The sequence below is a fragment of the Trichoderma virens genome (assembly GCF_000170995.1).
Source record: "Trichoderma virens Gv29-8 chromosome Unknown TRIVIscaffold_82, whole genome shotgun sequence".
In the NCBI taxonomy this organism is placed as follows: Eukaryota; Fungi; Ascomycota; class Sordariomycetes; order Hypocreales; family Hypocreaceae; genus Trichoderma; species Trichoderma virens.
In genome coordinates, this window is record NW_014013667.1 from 69,058 (window position 1) to 91,540 (window position 22,483).

General features: G+C 51.9%; 6 protein-coding genes across 6 annotated transcripts; 4 read left to right on the forward strand and 2 right to left on the reverse strand.

Annotated features, from left to right (window-relative positions):
- Positions 1-404: 404 nt before the first annotated feature.
- TRIVIDRAFT_89740 (glycosyltransferase family 32 protein) lies at positions 405-1,805 on the forward strand (the record flags this gene model as incomplete). The annotated part of the gene is made up of 1 exon (XM_014098445.1): positions 405-1,805. The coding sequence occupies one exon, from the start codon at positions 594-596 to the stop codon at positions 1,611-1,613; it is 1,020 nt and encodes a 339-aa protein (XP_013953920.1).
- Positions 1,806-2,821: 1,016 nt separating this feature from the next.
- TRIVIDRAFT_231261 (glycosyltransferase family 32 protein) lies at positions 2,822-4,630 on the forward strand (the record flags this gene model as incomplete). The annotated part of the gene is made up of 4 exons (XM_014098446.1): positions 2,822-3,278; positions 3,398-3,792; positions 3,870-4,381; positions 4,435-4,630. 4 exons carry the CDS (start codon positions 3,086-3,088, stop codon positions 4,628-4,630), a joined length of 1,296 nt encoding a protein of 431 aa, XP_013953921.1.
- Positions 4,631-4,945: 315 nt separating this feature from the next.
- Positions 4,946-5,599, forward strand: TRIVIDRAFT_213521 (uncharacterized protein; the record flags this gene model as incomplete). Its single annotated transcript, XM_014098447.1, has 1 exon — positions 4,946-5,599. One exon carries the CDS (start codon positions 4,983-4,985, stop codon positions 5,340-5,342), a length of 360 nt encoding a protein of 119 aa, XP_013953922.1.
- A 1,242-nt stretch (positions 5,600-6,841) lies between these two features.
- On the forward strand, positions 6,842-13,368 carry TRIVIDRAFT_231262 (uncharacterized protein; the record flags this gene model as incomplete). The annotated part of the gene is made up of 1 exon (XM_014098448.1): positions 6,842-13,368. The coding sequence occupies one exon, from the start codon at positions 6,842-6,844 to the stop codon at positions 13,280-13,282; it is 6,441 nt and encodes a 2,146-aa protein (XP_013953923.1).
- Positions 13,369-13,431: 63 nt separating this feature from the next.
- TRIVIDRAFT_231263 (uncharacterized protein) lies at positions 13,432-14,005 on the reverse strand (the record flags this gene model as incomplete). The annotated part of the gene is made up of 1 exon (XM_014098449.1): positions 13,432-14,005. One exon carries the CDS (start codon positions 14,003-14,005, stop codon positions 13,529-13,531), a length of 477 nt encoding a protein of 158 aa, XP_013953924.1.
- Positions 14,006-14,942: 937 nt separating this feature from the next.
- On the reverse strand, positions 14,943-17,932 carry TRIVIDRAFT_113039 (uncharacterized protein; the record flags this gene model as incomplete). Its single annotated transcript, XM_014098450.1, has 4 exons — positions 14,943-15,218; positions 15,252-15,713; positions 15,776-17,535; positions 17,770-17,932. Coding segments are annotated over 4 exons (2,661 nt in total), but the record flags the coding sequence as incomplete, so codon positions are not given.
- Between the last annotated feature and the right edge of the window lie 4,551 nt (positions 17,933-22,483).

The window sequence follows — 22,483 nt, forward strand, 5'->3', positions numbered from 1 at the left end:
CCGTCCCAAGATGGATCTTGGCATTGACAAGGGAAAGGGGAGTGGAGGGGCGTAGCCTTGGTCCGTAATCACGGGTACGGTTAGCGATCCACGCCAGCTCTTTCGTACAAGGTGTCTTGGATGTGGATGCAGCTCCTTTTTTGCAAGGCGTGCATTGTCCAATGACGCGCTACTGAGATCCAAAGAGTGGAACGGGGGCTATGTCAGAATACAGACGGAAGTACGAGACAGCGCTCCGAGTGTGGTTAGGAGGATAAATCTGGTAATGATGTTACGAGGGCTCTCTCTTTTCCTCTTGAGGTTCAAGGCCGCTACTCCAGTTTGAAAACCAAAACACTCCCTCCTTTCGTACCCACACGTCTCTCTGCTTTGACACGAACCATGTTCAACTAAACTTTAATGTTCAAATAATGCTCCTATTCTTCTAATTCTCTCTTTTCTTGGCCTATTGTCAACAACTAGAACAACAAAAGCTCACCATCGTTTTTTTTTTGCTGGGACCAAGACACTCTCCAGCTGCTCATCCCTTTTGTCTCTCTCCCCCTTCCCTTCCTTCTCCATCTCTCAAAGTTAGTTGTCTAGTATTGGACATCATGATTAAAGAACGCGACTCCGGACCTGCCACCGACAAACTTGAAAGAAGAGCGCGAACCTTTCTGTGGCTAGCAATACTGAGCTTCATCTCAGCCATCTTCTGCTTCCGCCATCTCCTCTACACCTCATGGACGCTGGCCGCCCTCCCCCTCCACTGGACCGCCAATCGCGAAAGCTTCCTTCTCTCACAAGAACGAGATGGCTTCGACGTCACATTTTCCAACTACAGTATAAACCAGCTCTCGGCCTCCCCTTATGAGGACCTCGTGCCGCCCGTCCTACATCACATCGCCCTCGGCAGACATGGCACGCAATGGAGGACAGAGTGGAAGGAAACCGTGCAGAGCTGTATCGACATTCACCCCGGCTGGGAGGCTCACGTGTGGACCGACGAGACTGCCGCTCAGTTTGTCGAGGAGAAGTTCCCCGACCTCAAGGAGATGTGGGACAGTTACACGTACCCAGTTGAGCGAATTGACGCCCTTCGCTACATGCTTCTCTATGAATACGGCGGCGTGGTGCTGGACATGGACCTCAAGTGCAGACGCGCGCTCGGCCCTCTTCGACGATTCAGCTTCGTGGCGCCTGAGGCTCATCCTGTTGGCTTCTCAGTTGGCTTCATGATGTCCAGCAGGCGCAATAGCTTCGTCGGCGACATTGTCAACAACCTGGCGACTTACAACAAGCACTGGCTGGGCCTCCCCTACGCGACCGTCATGTTCAGCACGGGCTGCCACTATGCCTCGGTCATTCACGCCGCCCAACCTGATCGAAGCAACCTGAAGATCCTTCCCGGACCGATGCACAGCCTCAACGGGCGGGTGACAACCCCCATATTTGAGCACTTGGGTAGCTCATCCTGGCACTCGTACGACGCTAGATTCATCACGTCGCTGGGCCGCAGGCTCAACCAAGTTGTCTTTTTCTGCGTTGGTGTAACAGTGGCACTGTTAGCCAGGAGGAGATTAATGCTGCGGCGGGTATGGTGTAATTGCATGGGTGATCGATCACTCGTATAACGGAAACACAGCACAAAGAAGCAATGGACACAACATTATTACGCGAGGGTTATGTAGGGCCTAGAAGGGTCTCCCGCGGTTTCTTTTTCTTTTTGGGTTTCTTTTCTTTTTCATTTGCTTCACCATGTACATGTAGTTGGTCATTGTATTTCAGTAATACCCGTTAATAGAGCCTTGAGATATTTTTTTTCCCCTTGTTGCTTCAACTTGCTTCAGACCAGACCTCAGTTTAGATTAATCAAACCTTCCAGCCGCAGCATCACCATGGGTAAGCGGCATCTCAGCGACCCAGCGACTCAGCGTGGTCGATGAAATACGTGTAATGGTTAATTCCGACGGAGATCGAGCCCAAACCTACAAATCAGAGAGGAGGAAAAAAGGTGACAAGAGCAAAGGCAATCCGCAGGTACCGGGTACTCAATCGAGACTCGGGAGACATGGCATGGCTAAGCTTTTTGGATCTGCAGCGCCAAGCTTTTTTGAATCTGGAGCTAAGCAGACAAGTCACTCGCAAGTCGAGACTCTGCCGGGACGCAGGGAGAAAGTGCCTTGCGCGCTACTTGGCAGGAGCGACTACCTTAGCACTACTTTTGGCCTGCGTCGGGGAAGGAGCTAGTCGCCGTATCGATGCCTGGTCGGGACTAGGCGAGCCCGCGCAGCAAATGGCATCGCGCAGGTGCCATCCAGGCTCTTTCCCGCGCACGCCCCCAGACCAGGCCTCAGGGAAGGAAGGCTCTGGACTCGCGGGTGGGAAGGCACCAACCAGGTACCCCTTTGCTATACAGTATTCTTCTCTGTCTCGTCTCTTCCCCTGCCTCTCTCTCTGTGTCTCTCTCTACACAATACTTGAGCGGTTTACTGTATTTCTTTCGCTCATCATCTTTACGTACTCCGTACTACTAAATGGGCTAATTGCCCTGCAACTTCTTCAGCAGGCCAGCCCCGTTTTCTCCATCTTCCGCTGCGCCACTGTTGGCGCCCAAACTATTACGACAGCCGCAGTCTCGGGCCACCGATCCAGGGCTTACCTGCGCCCAGTAGCCGAATGAAGCCCCCCTGCCAGCTCGGAGAAGGGCCGAGAACCAGTCTGGCCGGCCCCTGATTTGATTTCTTTGCGGTTGCTGTAAGAATCTGCGACGTGTTGGATTTTGGCCTTTTGTCTGGCTCATGGCTTGTGCTCTGACCTTGGTCAAAGCACCCCTCTGAGCCTCGCCGGTTCCAGAACAGCTGCGCGTGCGCGTGTCAAACCTGTCAAAAAAGAGACAATCGTCTAAATTGTCTGTCGTATCTCGTGCTCCGGCTTGCAGCGCTGCACTGCAAGTTGTCGGGATCCCCCCGCGCAGGGACTAACTCGTTTGAGCCTGTGCCGTGAGTCTTGATTGTAGTATCGCCAGTTGCTGTGCTCGGCGTTACAGCGTCTTTACGAAGACGCCCGCGCGTCTCAGGTCATTTGATTTGATCCCATAAGCCAGATGTTGCTCCCGCACAGTCTGTTCCGCCGTCGGCTGCGGCTGATGCTGCTGTCCGCCCTGGCCTTTGCAGCAGCACTCTTGTTCTTCTCCGGCGGCCAACGGAAAGAAACTCCCCAGTTTGACGCCCGACTGCTGGAGCAGCAGTATCCTTTAGTATGGAGTCGCATTCACTCGTTCGACGGAGTTGGAGGAGGTAAGCTGTTGTTAACTTTGTGGCGTTCGGATCTGGTGGCATGACACAACCCGAGCCAAATTCAAAACCACAAAGTGGTAACTTTTCGATGAGAGTTTGCTGCTGACATCAACGCCAAGCTTGGTTCATTCCTCCGGGTTGGCTCGCCGATGATCAAAGGCCGCCGGAAAACATTGTCGAGGCTGCCATTCTGGCGTCCAAGGCCGCCCTCCTCGCACGCGAACGGCAGGCTGCCTTTTCCAACATTCCTCTACTGATGCACCAGACCGGAGCTTCGTCCAAGGTCAACACATGGAAGCCTGATGTTGTCCCGTGGGTCGAGCAATGGCTCGAGTATTCCACGTCTCCTGACAACAGTGCGCCTATGGCATACTTCTTCTGGGACGACGAAGGAATAGCCATGGTCATGGACAAGTATGAAAAGGAGTTTGTCGAGGATTTCAACTCCATTTTCACCCCCGTCGAGAAGGCAGACATCTTCCGCGTCCTAACGTGCCAGTATTTTGGAGGCGTTGTACGTATAATTCCTTACGAGGCCACAGGCCATGCTCTCTCTATTTTCCATACCCCTTTGTCTCTAACCCATCGCAGTATGCCGATATTGACACGGAGCCTCTCCGTCACCCGGCGGATTGGGTCGGCCCGTCAGATCTTGCCCGGTGGATTGATGATATCACTGGCAAAAGCTATGGCTTCAAGAAACCTGATGAGGAGGCTGCTGCTGATGGCAAACAGCCCGTTAACCTTATCTGGGGGCTTGAGGCTGACACAGATCCAAACACAAACACCTATTGGCGGATGGGATACACGTATCCGATCCAGCTTACTCAATGGGCGCTGGCGTCTGCCCCTGGCCACCCAGCCCTGAGGCAGTTCATGGAGAATCTTCGTGCCGAAGTCCACCTCCAAAAGAATGCGACAACGTATGACCCTAACAGGGCCGACCCTCTCACTCGCACAGGCCCTGCAGCTGTCACATTGGCTACTCTCCTGTGGCTGGAGCGTGACTTTGGGTTCAGATGGAACGCCCTGACAGGGCTCAAGGATGGGGGCAAATCAAAACTCGTGGCTGATGCTTTGATTTTGCCAATCACAGGCTTTAGGTAAATAGTGTTTGCGCCTTGTTATCCATCGTGGAGACTGACACGTTTTGTAGCCCCGGTCGCGGATCATACGGAAACATGGGCTCGAAGCCTATTACGGATCCAGATGCTCGGCTTGTCCATCATGCCTTGGGCTCCTGGAGGAAATTCGATCTGCTTGTCGAGTACGGCAAGTTCTGCCGTACAGTGTTTGGTCTGTGTAAAGACTGGACCAAAGTTCCGGCGCCACGTCCACAAATCGGACTATAATTTCCAGTATTGTACGCAGATTTTTGGGCATCGGGAGCCTCATCGACGACGTTACGCTGCATGATTTCTATTTGATAGATAACTAACACGGCACTATCCCTCAGTATCTACGGCGATATTTGTATTACGCAACTCTGCTTTCGTTCGCCATATTAATCGATATATCGGAATTATACTATATAATAATCTTAATCAGTGAACGGCAAAATTTATGGACAATACACGTCGGAGATGACTTACACACTTGGGTCGCTGTGTCACATAGTCGTGGCTTAATGAGACGTTATTTCGACTTGGGGATGCAGGCTCTATTTTACCAGAGAGAGCACATCCACGCATTTGGTACTTTGAGATGGCCATTCATAGGCACTTGGCTTTGCAATCATGGCACCCGACTACTGGAAGAAAGAAGCTGCTCCTGGATAGAGCTACTCTGAGCGGCAAGATTTATATTGGATACAAGTCGCCAATACCAAGGGCCCATATACTCGGATTTCACAGACATTCGGTTGCACTGTTGGGCGATGACTACGACAATGGAAATTTGAGATTATCGAGACAACCAAGCATTGTTGAGGCTCACGATTGTCTCCGCGGATTTGTATTATTGGTTCTTGTACCGGACTACGCTTGTGTTTCGACAGTATCAACAGTATTTGCTTGGGAGTTTCACAACATCTGCAGCACTTTAAAGTCGCTTACATCGAGATAGGGGCGTCGATTACAGTCTATAAGGCCAGTTAAAACCAAGGCGAATGGCGCAGGACAGAATGAGATTTACAGGATAATCGTTATATGATTTTGCATGGGAAAATTCAGAAACCGCGATATACCCGGTTCCTTAAGCAGGCGAGTCTGTGATTTACGTTCGGACCGAAGCCAGACAAGAAGCACGGGCCCTCTCCCGTTTTACTTGGGAGGGTGATGGATGATGTCTACTTCGATTAATATCTATGCATTCTGTGCTTCATACTTGTTACGTCACTGCCAGCAGCTTTTGAATGCCTTTGAAGTGAGCCCATGCCATTACCATGTGACATAGACTTGAGGTTTGTTCATGATATTCATGTCAAAATCCAGTCCGCCTCTGGCATTACTACGAGGTGTTGATTCTCGCCTTTCCATTATTCTCAAGGCTATGAGAGATTAAAGAATGCGGTTGATGCTCTGATGTTGTGACAGCGTCTCTACAAAATGGACAAAGCAACGTCAAATAACCATGACTCTTAGCAGGAAAGAATGGAGTATTGACGCGCTTCTCTCTTTCAATATCAGCATCTACGAGTTCAATGTTGATACATACCTCAAATACTATAGAAACCAGGTATGAAGATGGCATTTTCTCGGAAGAGTTCTTGCGTTTTGTCCAGGACGGAACCAACTTTTGATGCCCGATGAACAAACTGCATCCTGGCCCTCTACAGAAACATGCTAATCTTGATTTGAGGAAGCTGAAATGCTGTTCTGTAACCGCAATATGGATGTCGCTCCTGTCTGGGTCGTCAGAGCTGAATGCAACAATACGACCGAAAAGCGAGCTGGAGTATAAAGTCGAGCTGTATAAAGGCGGATAGCTCTAAGTCTATGTTTACTTCTCTTTGCAAACAGAATCCGGGGTGCTATTCTTCTCGCCGAATGAAGCGGGTACTGTCGGCGCTGTTGGTCGCTTCGACGGCGACGGCCAACACCTTGAACCAGGAACAGGCACCCACCGCCTAGGTTGGGGTTCAGCTTCCTAGTACGGACTGGCTTATTGCTATACAGTACTGCGTCGATGCTGTACCGTCGTCAAAAAGGCATATATGCCCGTTTTGTTTGGAGTCTCCTACTAACTAATACATGCTCTTGTCGTCCTTAGACACGACCTTGTCCGAGTTCGTATCCACGCCGCATGGGGATTTCTCAACCTAACCGATGCGCAAAGTCCCTGCAACAGTGTCAAACCTGCCAGTAGAAACGCTATCTTCCTTCTCATTTCCGACCGTAACCAACACACTTGAATGTCAATTGCTGCCTCGCATCGCCGTATGAGTCAACGGACAAAGACCTGGGGAGGAGACCAAATTAGGAAATGACCGAGGGACTGCTCCACTCGCACATGTCATGCAACAAATAACAACACTGAGATAAAACGGTCGCTGTTGCTGCCATGTTTTGCGCTTCAAGTTATCGACTCTACGCTTCCTCACTGTTTCGAGAGGAGGAATCACCATGGCCGGTGTTGATTCTGACCCGGAACAGACGTTCGAAATTGTAGAGCGAGATGCGGTACCCGCGCCTTCACCACAACCAAACGACTCACACGAGGAACGGATCCGTAGCCTACTGAAATGGCTCCAACCAACCGATTATCTCTCTCCGGGCAGTGAGTTCATGAAGCACTTACACTCATATGTACCTGGAACTGGCGGATGGATCCATAAATCGCCTGTCTTTCGCGCTTGGGCCAAGACCGGCTCCAACTCTGGTCATGACCGTGATGGTGGCTCATGCCTCCACGTCCGGGGAGTTGCTGGCAGTGGAAAGTCTGTCTTTTCAGCTAGTACAGTGCGCCAGTTGCAAGAGTCTGGCAATATTGTTCTTTTCTTCTTCTTTCGTCAGATCGTCGACAAGAACCACAGCGCCAAATACCTTGTGCGCGATTTTACCGCGCAACTGCTTCGTCATTGCCCTACCTTGGTAACCACCTTGACGACTATATCGAAGGACCATGCCATCAGCGGCAATGAAGGCCGCCTGGTCTGGCCCGCTCTCGTTGAGGCTCTTACCAAGGGTATCACAAAGAATGTGTACTGCGTGGTAGACGCTTTAGATGAGATGGATGATGGGGACTTCCAGGACATGGTTGATCGTCTCGTTGAGCTAGGCACCGCTGTACCTAGTACAGTTAGGGTTATGATGACGAGCAGGCCACTGCCAAAGATTGAACAGGCATTGAGTAGCCCGGGAATAGTGAGGTTGAAGCTTGACCCTGCCATGCTTTTCCCAGATGTGGCTCGTTATGTTAACGCCAGGATGGCCACGCTGGACCCTCCATTAAGCGATGACAAAAATGAGCTGGTGAAGCAGACCATCTGTGAACGAGCGAACGGACTCTTTCTTCAAGCCAGACTCATTGCAGATAATTTAGCTGAAGGCCTGCGGGACGGGCACATCACTGAAGAGACTCTGCCTGACAGCCTAGATCGCCTTCCACGAACACTCCAGGAAGTATACGAGGGCATGTTAAAAGAGCATGCGCGTCGGAGCGGAGTCACAACGGAGCAACAAGCCAAGGTCCTCATGTGTGTAACGCATGCGAGTCGACCGTTGCGACTAATTGAGCTTGGATCGCTGCTTTCTAATATGCTACACATAAGTCTCAGACAAGGAAAAGACCTGGTGCGGCAGAGTTGCGGGAGATTATTGGAACTCCTGGAAGATGAAAGCGTGAGCGTCATCCACCATTCATTTACCGAGTTTCTGCATGATGCCACGAGAAAGGAAAACGCAGCTGCTTTCCCTGTGCTTGATGACATAGCTTCACATGAGATGCTATCGGCGCTATTGTTGGAATATCTCAACGGTTGTCCGCATTTCGACGTTACCATTGATGACAATAGAGACGTAAACTACGAAGATTATTCTTGGGCAAACAAGGAGAGGGCAAGCAGAGGGGATATCGTAACTAACTTGCGAATCTCACATCCTCTGGTCTCCTACGCTGCTGAAAATCTCACCTTTCACCTCAAGAACGCATCAGCGCGGCCGCTCACTATTGCTCGAGAAGCTCTGTCCCGCTATTTATGCCCCGGAGAGCCAGCGTTTGAGACGTGGATACTGATGAATTGGAGTAACCGACTATCTGCCTCTTTTACTGTTTTCCACCTTGCTACTGCTATGCGAACGCCCCTCGCCATGCCATTGGCGGTAGTCGAGCATTTTGAGGAGAAAGAGCCAACACTCCTTGACACTCGTGATGCAGATGGCCGTACGCCACTGTCCTACGCCGCTGAGCATGGTCATGATGACATTGCCCAGTTTCTGCTTGCTAAAGGGGCAGATGCAGAGTCGGGCGGCAAAGATGGTCGAACGCCTCTACACTGGGCAGCATTAAAGGGGCATTCGGGAATTGTTCGACCTTTATTAGCTGCTGGTGTTGACCCAATGATTAAAACACTTCCACTCCGCAAGGTATATGATCGATATGATGAATACTGGAGGCACTATTCAAAGGAGCAAGCCGAGAGCATGAGAGAGACTGCCTTGACTTATGCGTTTCGGGGCGACAATCCCCAGGTTGTCCAGGCATTCATGCCCTTCGTTCCACCAGCTGAGATGAATAAATTTTTCCACCAGGCCAATGACGTGAAGAACATAGAGACCATTCTAAGCACGGGCAAAGTCGATATTGACTGCTTCCGGGACGGCAAAACAAGGCTGTATAGGGCAGCCAAGGCCCACGATCCGGATATGATCAGGTTACTCCTCAAGCATGGCGCAGACCCGAACAAGAGATGCACTCGAAACCGATTCTACAACGACAAGATCACTCTGCAAGCTGACACTGAACGAGGACCAACACCTCTCCATGGGTTTTCCTCTCCTGATGATAGGCGCATCTTTATGAGTGAAGGTGCGAAGAAGGCGGAAGAGTGTGTCCGAGCGCTCATAGAAGCCGGTGCAGATGTGAATGCCAGAATGGATCCTGAATATTCTTTCTGTGGCAAGAACTTGACGCCTCTACATCTCGCTGTGCAGAAGACTGGCGCAACGATTGGATACTGGGGTTCATTGGACAAGTCTGAAGAGATTGCCGCCAAAGCGCTCCTCGCAGCAGGCGCAGACCCTAATGCCAGGACAGACACGGGAGACACAGCTTTGCATATCGCTAACCCAGAGACACCCGGGGTGCTTGATGTGCTTGTTGAATATGGAGCAGATATCGATGCCATGAATAACAAGGGAAGAACGCCTTTGCTTGAAATCGTAGTCAAGATGGCCTTTTGGTCTAGACATGACAACCTTAAACCGGACGTCCGTACATTCCAAAAGCTCTTGGATCTCGGGGCTGATGTACACACTACGGACAAGAACGGAGAGAATTTTTTCCATCACATTATGCAGAGCATCGAATTCTTCTCCAAAAAGGAGTTTTCCCCCTTTATTCGGCATCTATTAGACTCTCGCGTGGACCTGAATCGGCGGAACCTCGCGGGCCACCCGCCTCTGTGGAAATATAACGAACGCAAATATGCGCTGCCTCCTCTTACTGACAGTGACGAAGAGATTCTCCGAATGCTTATCGAAGCGGGCATGGATATAAACGAATGCGACGGGGAGAAAGGCGAGACAATTCTATGGGTCCTCCTCTCGAGGTTCAAACAGAACCTCGATGTCGTACGAATGTTCATCCGTCTGGGCGCTGACCCCAGTGTGTCCGCTAAAGATGGTGGAACACTGTTGCACGCTGCGGCGAAGGATATGAAGAAAGCAGAGTGGTTCCGCTATTTGATATCGGTAGGCGCAAAGCCCAAAGTGCCCGGCGCTGGAGGGGACACACTCATTCACATGGTTCTTCGCTCGGCTGACCAGGGCATTCAACTCCCAGAAATACTGCAAGTTCTGATCGAAGCTGGTGTTGCGCCGCTTGCCAAAAATGGAAATGGCCAGACGGCGCTGCATGTGGTGAAGATGGAGAACGTTCTGGAATATGTGCTCAAAAGCCCTATTTTCAAAGGGTTGAATATCAACGAGCAGGACGTGAACGGCCTTACCCCCTTACACAACGCTGTAGCTCTTGGAGAAACAGCTATAGCGAATCTTCTTCGTGCTGGAGCTGACCCAACTATCCTCGCGGCGGGGGATCTCTCCCTGCTACATCTCGCCTCCCGTACGGGGGAGTCTTGCGTTGTCAGCCTCCTCCTGGCAGAGTACAAACGTCGAGGTGTGCTTGAGCAATACGTGAATCTTCTAGGCGAGGACAGAGCACCACTACATTATGCCTGTCGTTTTGGACGGCCGGAGACTGTCTGGGAGCTACTCCGCAATGGCGCAGACCCTTTGTTGTTGGATAGGAAGGGCCTTATGCCGCTCCATGCCATGGCTGAATTTGAACCTTTGGGTGATCGACACTGGCACAAAACCCACACAGCAGATATTGTCGTCATGTTGCACCAAGCCGGAGTCGATTTATCAGTCGAGGCAGTCGTTGAAGAAGAAGACGGGAGGACCCGGACTGTAACCCCCCTGGATCTGGCGGTAGAGAAGAAGTGCTGGGATATGGTGCGCGCGCTGGTTACACGTGGCGTCAAAGCCCGGGACAACTACATAGATTCCCCGGAGTTCATCTTGGCTACGGATAAACACAAAGCAGCCGAAAAAGCCCGTACTATCTCGACTACATTGCCTGATAAGCATCATGGTGGCATGTGGCGAGGGCGATGGGCAACTCCTCATGAAGCAGATCCTCCTCTCAGCGAAGAAAAGCTATACATAGCTGGCGGACAGACCATATTGGATATAGAGGCTGGCGGGGAGGTTGGAACTACCGTACTGGACCTCTTGAAGCGTGCTCTCCATGACGGGGATTACGACAGTATTAAAGAGTATGCATTGATGGGCGGTGACGTGCTTAGATTGGGCGAGTCTAAAGATGATGTGTCTATGGATGAAGGGTTTGAAGATGATGTGTCTATGGATGAAGGGTCTGAAGATGAAGGGTCTGAATATGCCGCGTCTGTGGATGCCGGGTATACGAAAGATACTCTCCTGCATTTCCTCGTCGAGGGAGGATATGTAGACCTGCTGGAGTACTTTGCCGACAAAGTGACCGTTTTTGAAGGCCAGGATTGGGTTCAGACAGACGAGAAAAGCTGTGCCACGCTTCTCGGCACAGCCTGTAATCGGAGCCTCCCATCTTTGAACATTATACAGATGCTCGTCGACAAGATGGGCGTTGATGTCAATGCTGTCTATAACCGATATGGATACTCTTACAAGTTGCGAGGAGCCACCGCACTGCACATCCTTGCGAGTGGTTCTCAGTTCTGGCAGATCGAGGCGCTCGAATACCTTCTCTCGAAAGGGGCGAATATCGAAGCGCTGAACAAGGACGGCATGACACCGTTGCTGGCGGCTCTAAGCCATGCAGACCCGGATGGTTATTGGCGAGAAGAGACGGTACGCGTACTACTGAAGCATGGGGCCAATGTCAATGCGATTACTGCGCGGGAGGAGGACTCGTATGGTCGGTCCATCCCTAAACTCTCGGCATTGGAGATGTCGGACCAGGCAGGGATCACGAGACTCTTGCTCGAGAACGGAGCGGATGCCAAGTGCGTACCGGGTCTCATCGCCCGTATGGTGGCGAAAGAGAGCGATGTAGAGGTGATCAAGGTGCTGTTGGAAGCTGGATTGGATCCGAACGAGCTACCAGTACCTTGGACGGAGAGAGAGGGCAACAATCATGAGCTAGGAATCGTACGTTATGCGCTCCACGAGGCATGTCGACCGTCAACCAAGGATCATCCACTGCCAGATAGTCATTCACGAAAGCAGGCAACGATAGAGCTGTTGCTCTTGCACGGCGCTGATCCATCTGCACTGTACCCAGATGGAAGATCTTTGCTCCAGTGTATTGTGGAGGACCAGGGTGAAATAGAGTACCTCCTCCCTCGACTATCACAAAAGGATATCAACTGTAAGGGCCAGAATGGACGCACCATTTTAATCTCGGCTTGCGTCTCGTATGTTCCTCCAGAGCCACAATACAAGTATCGCGGATGGAAAGTACCAACCCCGAGTATCGTGACGGGTTCCATCCTCAGTTTGTTAAAGCACGGGGCTGACGTCCTCGCCGTCGATGACGAAGGACGTACAGCGCTGCATTGGGTCAGCGCGCTTCCTGGGAAATATGATGAGCAGCAGCGACAGGCTCTTATTGCTCTGGTTGAACACGGTCCAGCTGCTATCAACATAGCCGACAAGCAAGGCCGCAAGCCTCTCCACTTGGCACTGGCGGCGTATGCTGGTAGCCTCCAGGAATCCCTATTTGCAATCGAGCACCTCATATCCGCAGGCTCCAATATAAATGAGCCGGATCCCATAACGGGGAACTCAACTCTACACCAGCTCGCACTGCGTCTAGTAGGCCACGCCGGAAGGGCTGCCGAAGCCACCGCACTCTTTCGCCAGTTTTCCGCCAGTCTCGACATCAATGCCCGGAACGACTTGGGCGAGACTCCAGTCATGGTTTTCTTGGGTGCTGGGTGGGAAGGCACACGCGACCCAACGCGAGCCGTCTCGCATCCGAGATACGCCATTGCCCATGATGTGACGCACGCGACGGCCTTGGACGTCTTTATCGATCTAGGTGCTGATTTGATGGCCGTGGACGCACGGGGGCAGACACTGCTGCATGCAACAGCGATGCGCGAACTGCCAGATGTTAGCTCGAATTGGGATCAGAGCGAAGATCTCGAGGGGGCGTTTAAGAAGTTGATGGAGCTTGGTGTTGATCCGCGTAGAGAGGATGCTGAGCTGAGGACGGCCATTGACATTGCTGTTGCAAGGAAATTGCGTGGAGTCATCAAGTTATTCGAAGAGAAGAGGGTAGAGAAGGCGGAAGAGGGCGATGGTGAGGGCAGTGATATTGAAGATTGGGGGCTTTAATATTTTGGGTTGAGCGATGGAGTTGGGCTGGCGATATGGATAGAAACAACTACCTGCTAATAATGATGATGTTTTCAATTCAAGGGAAATTCCTACCTTTTATATTACGGTAGCTTAGTCTGTAATTGATACCAGAATGAGAATGGTATACAAAATCGAAATATTACTTTGATTCAACACTACAGAGCATAATTTACTTTGCGTGACCCCCAAGCAAGACAAAAGAAAGGACACCGCTTCCACGTCTCAGCTCCTCTCCCCATCAACATCCTCTCCCCCAACAGATCCTACCAACCCTTCCAGCTCCTCAGGCCGATACTCCTCCTCAAACAAACTAACCACTCTCCCACCGAGATTCTCCCACTTCGGAAACTTACAGCTCTCAAACACGCTCTCAAACCACTCCTCCTCTTCACTTCGCGACTCGTGTTCCGCAATCTTCACATCCAGCGTCCCGCTCGCAACGATGAGATCCACACAGTCGTTTGTGCTTTCGAAGCGTCTTAGTAAATCAATTGCAGATGTCTGAATGTTGATGACGTCTTGTTGCGTGTATACACGCGGATGAATAATGATTTCGTCGGAGGAGATTGCGTTGTAAAGGTTTCGCTTCAAGTTGGCGAGGGAGGTGTCATTGTTTGTGAGTTGGAGGAGGACGAGGTAGTGCATGTCGCAGCTGTTTAGGAGGGTGAATTCCCAGAGCTGGAAGGTTGGTGAGGGCATTTTTGGGGAGAGTGAGGATTGTGTATAGGTGCGAGCATGGATATGGGTGTGGATGTCTTTCAGGGTGTTGTGGTTTGATTGGAATTGGGGATTTATATAATAGTTTGTCAAGGCGTGCTGCTGAGATGGAGGAAATTCATATATTGTTAGGCAGAATGTGGATTGAGAGGTGCTTGCTTACATGTGGTATACCAGGCAGCAACCTCGCTTTGGAACGTGAAATACCAGTACTGCAGGATAAGTAGACTAAATGCTTGTGAAGCAGATATTTGCCTAGGAGATTCATGATGTGAGATGAAAGGTTTAGAACCGGAGCTTTGAGGACTTTTGGGCGAGTGAGATGATGTGGAGAAATGGGTTGGATGCCTAAAAGAAGGGGGATTACACCTCCCAGCTAGCTGATGCATTATTCTCCTATCAGACAAATTAAAGTACCTATGCTTCATAATTCTTGACGTTAATGATGGTATACTCACCATTGCTGAGTAGTCAAGCACAAATAGCAAACGAATAGGACTCAAGTAAGATCAAGCGCACAATAACGCATCATTACTAAAAACACTATAAATAATAACTTCTAATATCCACATCATTGCCCATACACACGTTCAAACCATCATATTTCGAGCCCAGGGTATGCTTAATACATCTCTCGGATGCGTCTTTCATCCCGTCCATAAACGCCAATTCCATAAATACCCTCACAGATGGCCGTTCTCCATGTGCAAAATATCCCTTTATCCAATAATAATAGGTAAAAAAAAAAAAAAAAAGAGGGGGCGATACCCGATAAACCGTCTATGACACCAGATGCATTTACATAGCTTGCTTCGACGTTTGGTCGAAAGCGAAAGTGAATAAATATTGTAAAAAAGAGAAAATAAATCAGGGTTTGATGAAAACTTTACACGTGCGCTTCTTCGCGTGAGTAGTTGGAACGTTGAAGTAAAGCACTGATGTTGAGGTCAATAGGTGGTCTGGAGATTTCCATGCTTCGGCTGGGCATCCTCCTGCCACCGGGAGTTCGAGGGTGTGCCACGTTGACACGGCCACTTCGATCCAAGATTCGAGTAGGTGACTCGTCACCGTCTGATCCAGAGCCCTCATGGTCATCACCAAGCCCATACTCTGCCAACCGGGTAAAGTAGTCGGCGAGGCCATCAACACTGGGTGTGCCGACGACGGCGTCATACTGCGGAGGCGGGGTCATGATCTGAGGGATATTGGCAGGAGTGCCGTCGACGACAATGGTGCTTGCCGGAGGTGGCGCCGTATCATCATCAAAGGCGGGAGGATTGAAACTGGGTGCTCGTAACAAATGAATGGGCCGGCCCGGTAGTTCGGGTGACCAGGTTGTTGGACTCTGTCGACCAGGGGCGGCTTGGCCTGCTGATGGAGCTCCAGAGTGTAGATGAACAGCTTGAGGTGGGGCAGGCATGCTGTCGGCCAGTACCTCGGGGTCTGGAAGAGTGCCGGTTGAGGAGCTGGGAGATGTCTCCATGGCAATTGTCGCCGAATCGGGGCAGCCGCAAGCCGACTGATACGGAGACGGTCGGTTAATCTCACCGGTATAGGCGGGGAGAGATGTGTTTGCCCTAGTAGCGCGGCAGTTGAGGATGCTGAGAGGAGAGTCGATGCTAATCTCGAAATGACGGCGCTTAGTGCCTGAAGGATCATCGGTATCCAAGCGGCTGATTCGCATAACCACCTAGTTGAGAGGAATTAGTACAAAAAGTTCTTCTCTGTAGGAATGAATGGAGAAAAGCTTACCTTGATCCAGTGGAAGACATTGACATTCTTCCAACTGCAATCGGGGTGTAGTCTGAGAGACTTGTTCTTGGCCATCATCTCGCACGTCGGAATCTGGACGCTGGCCTCAATCTCGGTGGAGCCCCACATGCTCTCAAGGCCCAGGTCCAAGTCGCCGAGGAGATTATCCACCGGCGCTGGCAGTGGTTCCGGAGCCTGCTTCCGCCTTGCGGCATCGTGGGCTCGCCTCCTAGTGGCGGTGTCACGAGCAACACGGCGCTGCTCTTCTGTGAGCTCACCACCGCGAAGCGTAACAACCTCGGAGGTGGCCCATGCGGGGTCGAGCTCCTTTCCTGCCGTCTTCTCGAGGAGAAGAATCTTTCGGCCGGGGTCCTTTCGTGTCACACGCTTGTCGCTGGTCCAGTACTCGACCGACTCGGTGATGTAGACCTTGAGCTTGTGAACTTGCACCTTGGCCAAGGGGGTGAGTTTGAACGCAATCGGGATCTTGGCTCCAATGGGAAAGCTCTTTCCCGAAACCATAATGTCGTAGTGTAGCTGGTCTTCCCACTGGCGACTAATGGAAATGGGCTCAGACATCTCGAGCGACATTTGGTCAGGCAGTCGGATGATGGGGACTTCCTTGACACCATGGAGGTTGGGCTTGAAAGCACCGGCACGGTCAACGGTGGCGTGAAGCTCCCACTTGACTGAAGCATACTGTAGCTTGGTGGTCTCAAGCTGGTGGTGATCGATGGGAAGCTCAAAGGAATAGTCGTAGACGCCGGGGTAAAAGACCTTGAATCCCTTGGCCTGGGTTTGAGTCACCACTCCGGTATCGCCCTTGCCGAAGCTGCGAGACTGGACATTTTGAAGAGAGAGTCGCTTGAGCTCCTTGGCCGTTAGGTTGTTTCGCATTGAAGCTGCCGGTGAAACACCTGGTGATGACGCCAGGCCGGTGCTACTTGAGTTTGCGGAGCCGCCCTTGAGCTTGTAGGTACACTGGTTACCGTACTCAGTCTCCCATCCTTCGTTTAGGGCGTTGAAGAAAGTCAGGACCTGGGTTCGCAGGCTTTCCTCTTCGAACAGGTCTTGCTTGAGCGGTGGGATGCCCTCGGGCCACTCTGTGCGTGCGCGGCCAACCAGTTTTAGCTGGACAGCCTTGATCTTGACATTCTTACTAATAGTCAGTTGCATCTTGCCTCTTAGGAGGGCAGTGCCGGCGCGGGCTTCTCGGCGCTCATGGCCATTGTGGTCGAAGCCCGAAAGGAAGAGGTTGGGTTCGGCAAGGAGAATGGAGCAGGAGACTCCGCTGCCGGTAGCGACAGGCTTAATCACCTCGGTGACGACGGCGTTTACGCTCGACTTGGAGCTGCGGATGGATGTGAAGCTGTTGTGGTGACCGAGCTGATATGCGCTCAAGGGCACCGCGGCTCTAGCGGTAGCCATGCTATTGGGAGGGTAGCGGCGTTGTTGAGAAGAGCGACGGGGACGGGTTGTCTGCTGACCCGGTTGGCGACTGGTGTGACGGCTACGGCTGTTGCTTCTGGCGCGATGCCTATGCCTCGACCTGGAGGACCTAGAAGCTGCTCTGTGCCGTGTTTTGTCCCGCGGTTGTTCGCGATGGTCACGACGGGCTCGATGTTCTCGTTTGTGAGTAGTGTCACGGTCTCTGGCGGATGAAGATGAATTCTGTTGCTGCTTTGGCTCCCGGGTTCTGCGAGACGATGAGGAGGTTGTCTCGTGAGAATGGTGAGAGTGGTTGCTACGAGGATGACTGGCTCGGCTACTACGGCGAGATGTCGACTCAGAACGGTGTTCGGTAACCGGAACAGTCTGGATCTGGATACCAACAGGAAATGCGTTGTGCTGCGGAACGTCGACTGAGGACACGGAGTTGCTCGCCAATGACTGGAACAATCGAGTCAAGGCCAAGCGGACGGGCAGTTCAGTCCTGTTGCTGGGGTGGGTTACAGATGTAAGCCTCGATGACCTCGGAGTGCTAGGAGCGGGACTGGAGCCAGATTCGATGCGCGCCCTAGACGAGCGAGGGGAGGTTCTGGTCCGAAGCTCACGAGGCACGTAGCCCGAGGGATAGCTGACGACGTGGATGGAGTGAGGCCGCGTCCTTCGGGGCCCAATGAGGGGCGTTGGGGAGTGCGAGACGGGGTCAGCCGAATCCTCTGCGGCAGTGACAGGGACGGCAGCGGCGGAAGCGTCGGCGACAGGGGCGTCCAGACGGTACAAGATGTTCTCGTTGCTGGTGCGGACCCAGTCGTCTCTTCGGCGGCGTCTGCGATGGCGAGAGTCAGACTCTCGAGAAGCTGGCATGTTGTCATTAGTCCGTTGGTTCTCGCCGGCATTGAGGTTATTGCTACGATATGACTCCCGTCGATGGGCTCGCGAGGTTGGTGGCTGCACTGCAGCTCCAGCTGGCATGTTTGCTCGGGAAGGGATAATCTGGGGGAGGGGGTGGAGGGGCTTTCTCGGGATAGGCAAAGGCTGGGGATATTCTCGTCTGCTAGCTAAGGGCAGCCAGACAAGCCACTCAGACCGCCATTATCAACTGCCGAAGCAGTGCTGGTGGAGGCCAGACTGGGCGAGAGCACAATCTGATATGCGGCGGTGAATAACAAGCAAAGAGGGCAACCTGAGCCTATGCAGGGCTGACAAAAAAGAGGAGAGAGACGGGATCGTAAGAGCTTAATGCAGCGGGGGTGGTTTGAGTAAGTAGGGGAAAGGAAGGGGGAATAGAAGGATAGCTGGTGCTTAGTTGGCAGCAAAACAAAGAGGGCAAAATGTGTCGATCTCGAGGCCAGCAGGACTAGAGTGCTTTTGTGTCTAGATTCAGGGCACTTGCGAAAAAGCCAGACGAATGGGAAAAAGACGGGCTGGTCAGACTGAAGATAAGAGGGGCAATGAGACGGCAAGTGAGTCGACGAGAAACAAACGAGTGAAGATGGCAAGAAAAAATTGAATTGTGTTGTCATTGGGCAGCGAGACGAGCTTTTCTCCTCCCGTCTCCTCTCCCTCCTCGTGATTATGTGAGGCGAGACGGACGGCGGCGATAAGATAGTCAGATGTCGACCCAAAGGAACCAGAACGCTGCAGATGGAGCCTGGCGAGCAGGCCTTTGAGAGTCCAGAGCAGAATCATGAAGCCTGCACGAGGCATCCACAAATGCAGGCTGGACACGTCGATGGGTGGTGACGTTGACGGTTGGGCAGCTCGCATCCCCACCGGAGCTCAGTGAGAGCTGCACGATAACTCCACCAACAGGCCCAATGGCGTCTCGTCCAAGGGTTTCAATGGCACGCTCAGGCACTCGCCTCAGAGAAACAGGGTTGCGAAGCGAATAGCATAATGATAGGTGATGGAGGCCAGAAGCCGGTGGAGGTGCTGCACAGCGCTTGCAGGAGCCCGCTGTGGCTTGCAGTGAAGAAACAGAAACAGGACGCAGATGGGAAAAAATTGCATCGCCAGCGTGTATCGAAGCCGTGATACGCCAACGCAGAGGCATATGCCAAGCTGGGGAGCCAATGGAAAAGCACAGCAGAGCCGGACTCACCTACAGAATGTTGGAGCCTGGGCGAAAACGGGAAACTAGAGGAATCGGAAGAGGATGCAGGCAGACAAAAAAAAACCTGCTGATCGCTGCCGAGTTGTCGTACCTCGAATGGAGCAAGTGTTAGGCGAGACGCAGCTCTATGCGATGCGATGCTAGGCGAACGGCGCTGGACAAAGGACGGATGGACCGATGGATGGATCGCGACGATGTCATGAATGGGTCGAGCAAAGCAATTGAGGGCGTGTCTTTGTCTGTTTTCTTTTTTTGTTTTTTCGTCTGCGGTCGTGGAATGCAGAATGGCGATGCTCGTGTCGTCTGCTTCGTGTCCAGCGGGAGGGAGGAATGGATTGGAGGAGACGAGAGGAGGAGAGAAGTAAGAATGAGGTGAGGTGAGGTGATGTGATGGGGGAGAAGAACTTAAGGAACAAGAATAAGAACAAGAACAAGACGCAACGCCGAGGCTGCTAAACTGCACAAAGACCAAAAACCCCAGAAAAGCGGCGAGTCTTTAAACCAGCTCGCAACGGAATAGCCCCAAAGGTTAAAGGGGTTAAGAGAGAGAGAATCGAGCGAGGCAGGTCCGGTGGCAGCGGCAAAAGTAGCAACGCTGACATTATAGTCTTTAGCAGGGCTGTGGTGTCTTTTCTCTGGTTTATGTTTTGCTGTAATACTGTAATCAAACGGTCGGCTACGTAATGCGTCACTCGCTCGTCTTTTTTTCCTGGCCCGGCCTTGATTTGCGGCGTTGCCCTGCCCAGCCGGGCTTAGCGTGGCAGCCCTAGCCCCTCGCTTGATGCCTGTTTGGGATCGCTCGGCAGTCATTTCCGGGGCTGATGCGAGCGGGCGGATTAGGCTCGGTTTTGGGGGGGCGCCCAGTGGGAGTTGGCAGTGGGCTATAGAGGGCTGTAGAGGGCTGTAGGGGGGCTGTAGGGAGAAGCGATGGCGCTGGAGCTAGGCTTGCTAGGGGAGTCTACAGCGGCTAGGGGGGTGGTTAGTACAATTGGGGCAGTAACGGGAGGAGAGGAGCATAGGGCTGGTGATGTCACGACAGGAGGCACGGATCAAATGGATTCGCCTGTTGGATTACAGTGCAGCGCAGCAGAGATGACAGATAACCGCTCGCTTTATTTCCATTAGATGTTGCCATTGCGGTGCCATTTGAGGAGAAGATGCCCGTTGCGGGAGCTTCAAGCCCCATCAGGGAATTACACAGGGGTTAATGGGCATTTGATGTTGTACTCGTAATCCAGCAATATGCCGTATACGCTCGTATTCTCGATGCTCCCCCAAAAGACCATAGACAGCTTCCACACCCATCCATCAATGTCTCGTTGCCTTGGCAGAATGCAGCAATGCAATGCAATCTATTTCAAACCGCTAGCGGCGTCAATTCCCAAAACAAAGGAAGATGAAGAGTGAGAGAAAAAAAAAATTAAAAATAACAATGAAGCCATCATGATCGACGTCACCAGTCCCGGCACCCTGGTCGCTGCTTGGGCCAGAAGGCGCAAGGATTTGCGCGTCCAACGAACCCGACCAGGAGCTGCATTTTCCGCGCATTTTCTCGACGATGCAATTGGGCGCGTCTCGTGTGTCAGGTATTATCCTGTATATCCTGTATCCTTTCAACTGTGTCATGCCTCATGCACCATATCATGTCAAGCCTGATGCCCATCTGACGTTGCACCGCCTCACATCCGTCTATCGGATCGGATGGGCATTACACAGCTCCAAGTCAACTACCTTGGGTACTTACACCGGCAACAACCTCATCTTCCGGTTACAAATTGCTTGCATAAGAGCCAACAGAAATAAAAAAGAATCACATAATGCTACAATAATAACCTTGACCCCTTGCTTAGCCCTTTGAAAATTTGCGCGGCTAGCTCCGGGCGCAATTCCCATCTGCACCTCCAAAAACCAACCATCACCAAACCGGGCAATGCATGCAATCTGCATCCCGTATTCCGAACTTCGGCCCTCGTGCCCTGCCCTGCTTCCAGTCCTTTCTGCCAATGCATTCCAAGGCTACGGATATACTGAGACAAAACTTGCATTCACTTGCCTGTTTCAAACACCATGCAGCTTTCCATCGCCCATTCAAAAAACAGAAGCTCCCATTGTCTTTCCCCATAAAAGAACTCTCGAGCTCTCCCGTTCCGGCCAAAATGTCTCGCCCCCAATCGCCATGCTCTCCATTGTCAGCAGCTCGGAGCTTTCTTGGTATTTCGAAAAAGAAAAAAACACACCCCAGTCCAGATCGCGGATTCGGCTCTCGGTTACCCTCCCGCGCCCCCTCCGAAGCTCCATATTGCCGAAACAAAACTCTCTGCTCAATACCGAGGGCGCGCTCAACGCCCTCGACTCCATCCCCTTCGCCTTTCCCCTTTCGGCACAAACCAACTTTCTCTTTTTATCTTATTTTATTTATTTATGTATTTATTGGAAAGTAAAAATCTCTCCGCCATTATTTTTTCCCTCAACGCTTCAGCGCCGTGCGTATTTCTCACCCGGGGTTTTGGCGGCTCTTACGCCGGCAGAGCCGGGTCCTCACACCCCTCCGGATCTGCCGGATCCCCCCCCCTTCTCGGCACAAATCAAAAGAGAGTCGCCATGTCTTTTTCTCCGTCTCTGGGACGCATACTCTGTTCTAGAACGGGATAGACCCTGAGGCTCAGGAGATTTAGATCTCACCAGGTGACTCTTTTTCTCCAAACTTTGGACAAAAGGCTCAGCCACCGGGGACGCGCATCAAATCACGGTGATGCTGAGTGATAGTGTAGCTGCTAGTTTGGCGTCGGTTGTACTTGGCAGTCGCTTCTGCCTGTTGGCTTGGATTGCAAGTACATGTTGCTACTTGTTCCAAGGACGAAGAGTGGACGATTTGGGAATCACACGGTCAACATGAATCGAATGAAGCCCAAATCGCCACTCACAGCGCCAATCAACGATTAGACGCCTCAGTTCAATCCTACGGATGATCTCACATTATCCATGGACATCGATTAAACTCTCCATTGATACTGACCTGACAATGACAGATACTCATCCCCGCAAAGCATCGAGTTGAATTCGTCTTACGCGTCCCTATAGCTCCCGTTGAGCTCTTCCCCTCCTTTGAGTCCCATCCTTTGCCTATCACCAGGCTATCGATCGTGAAT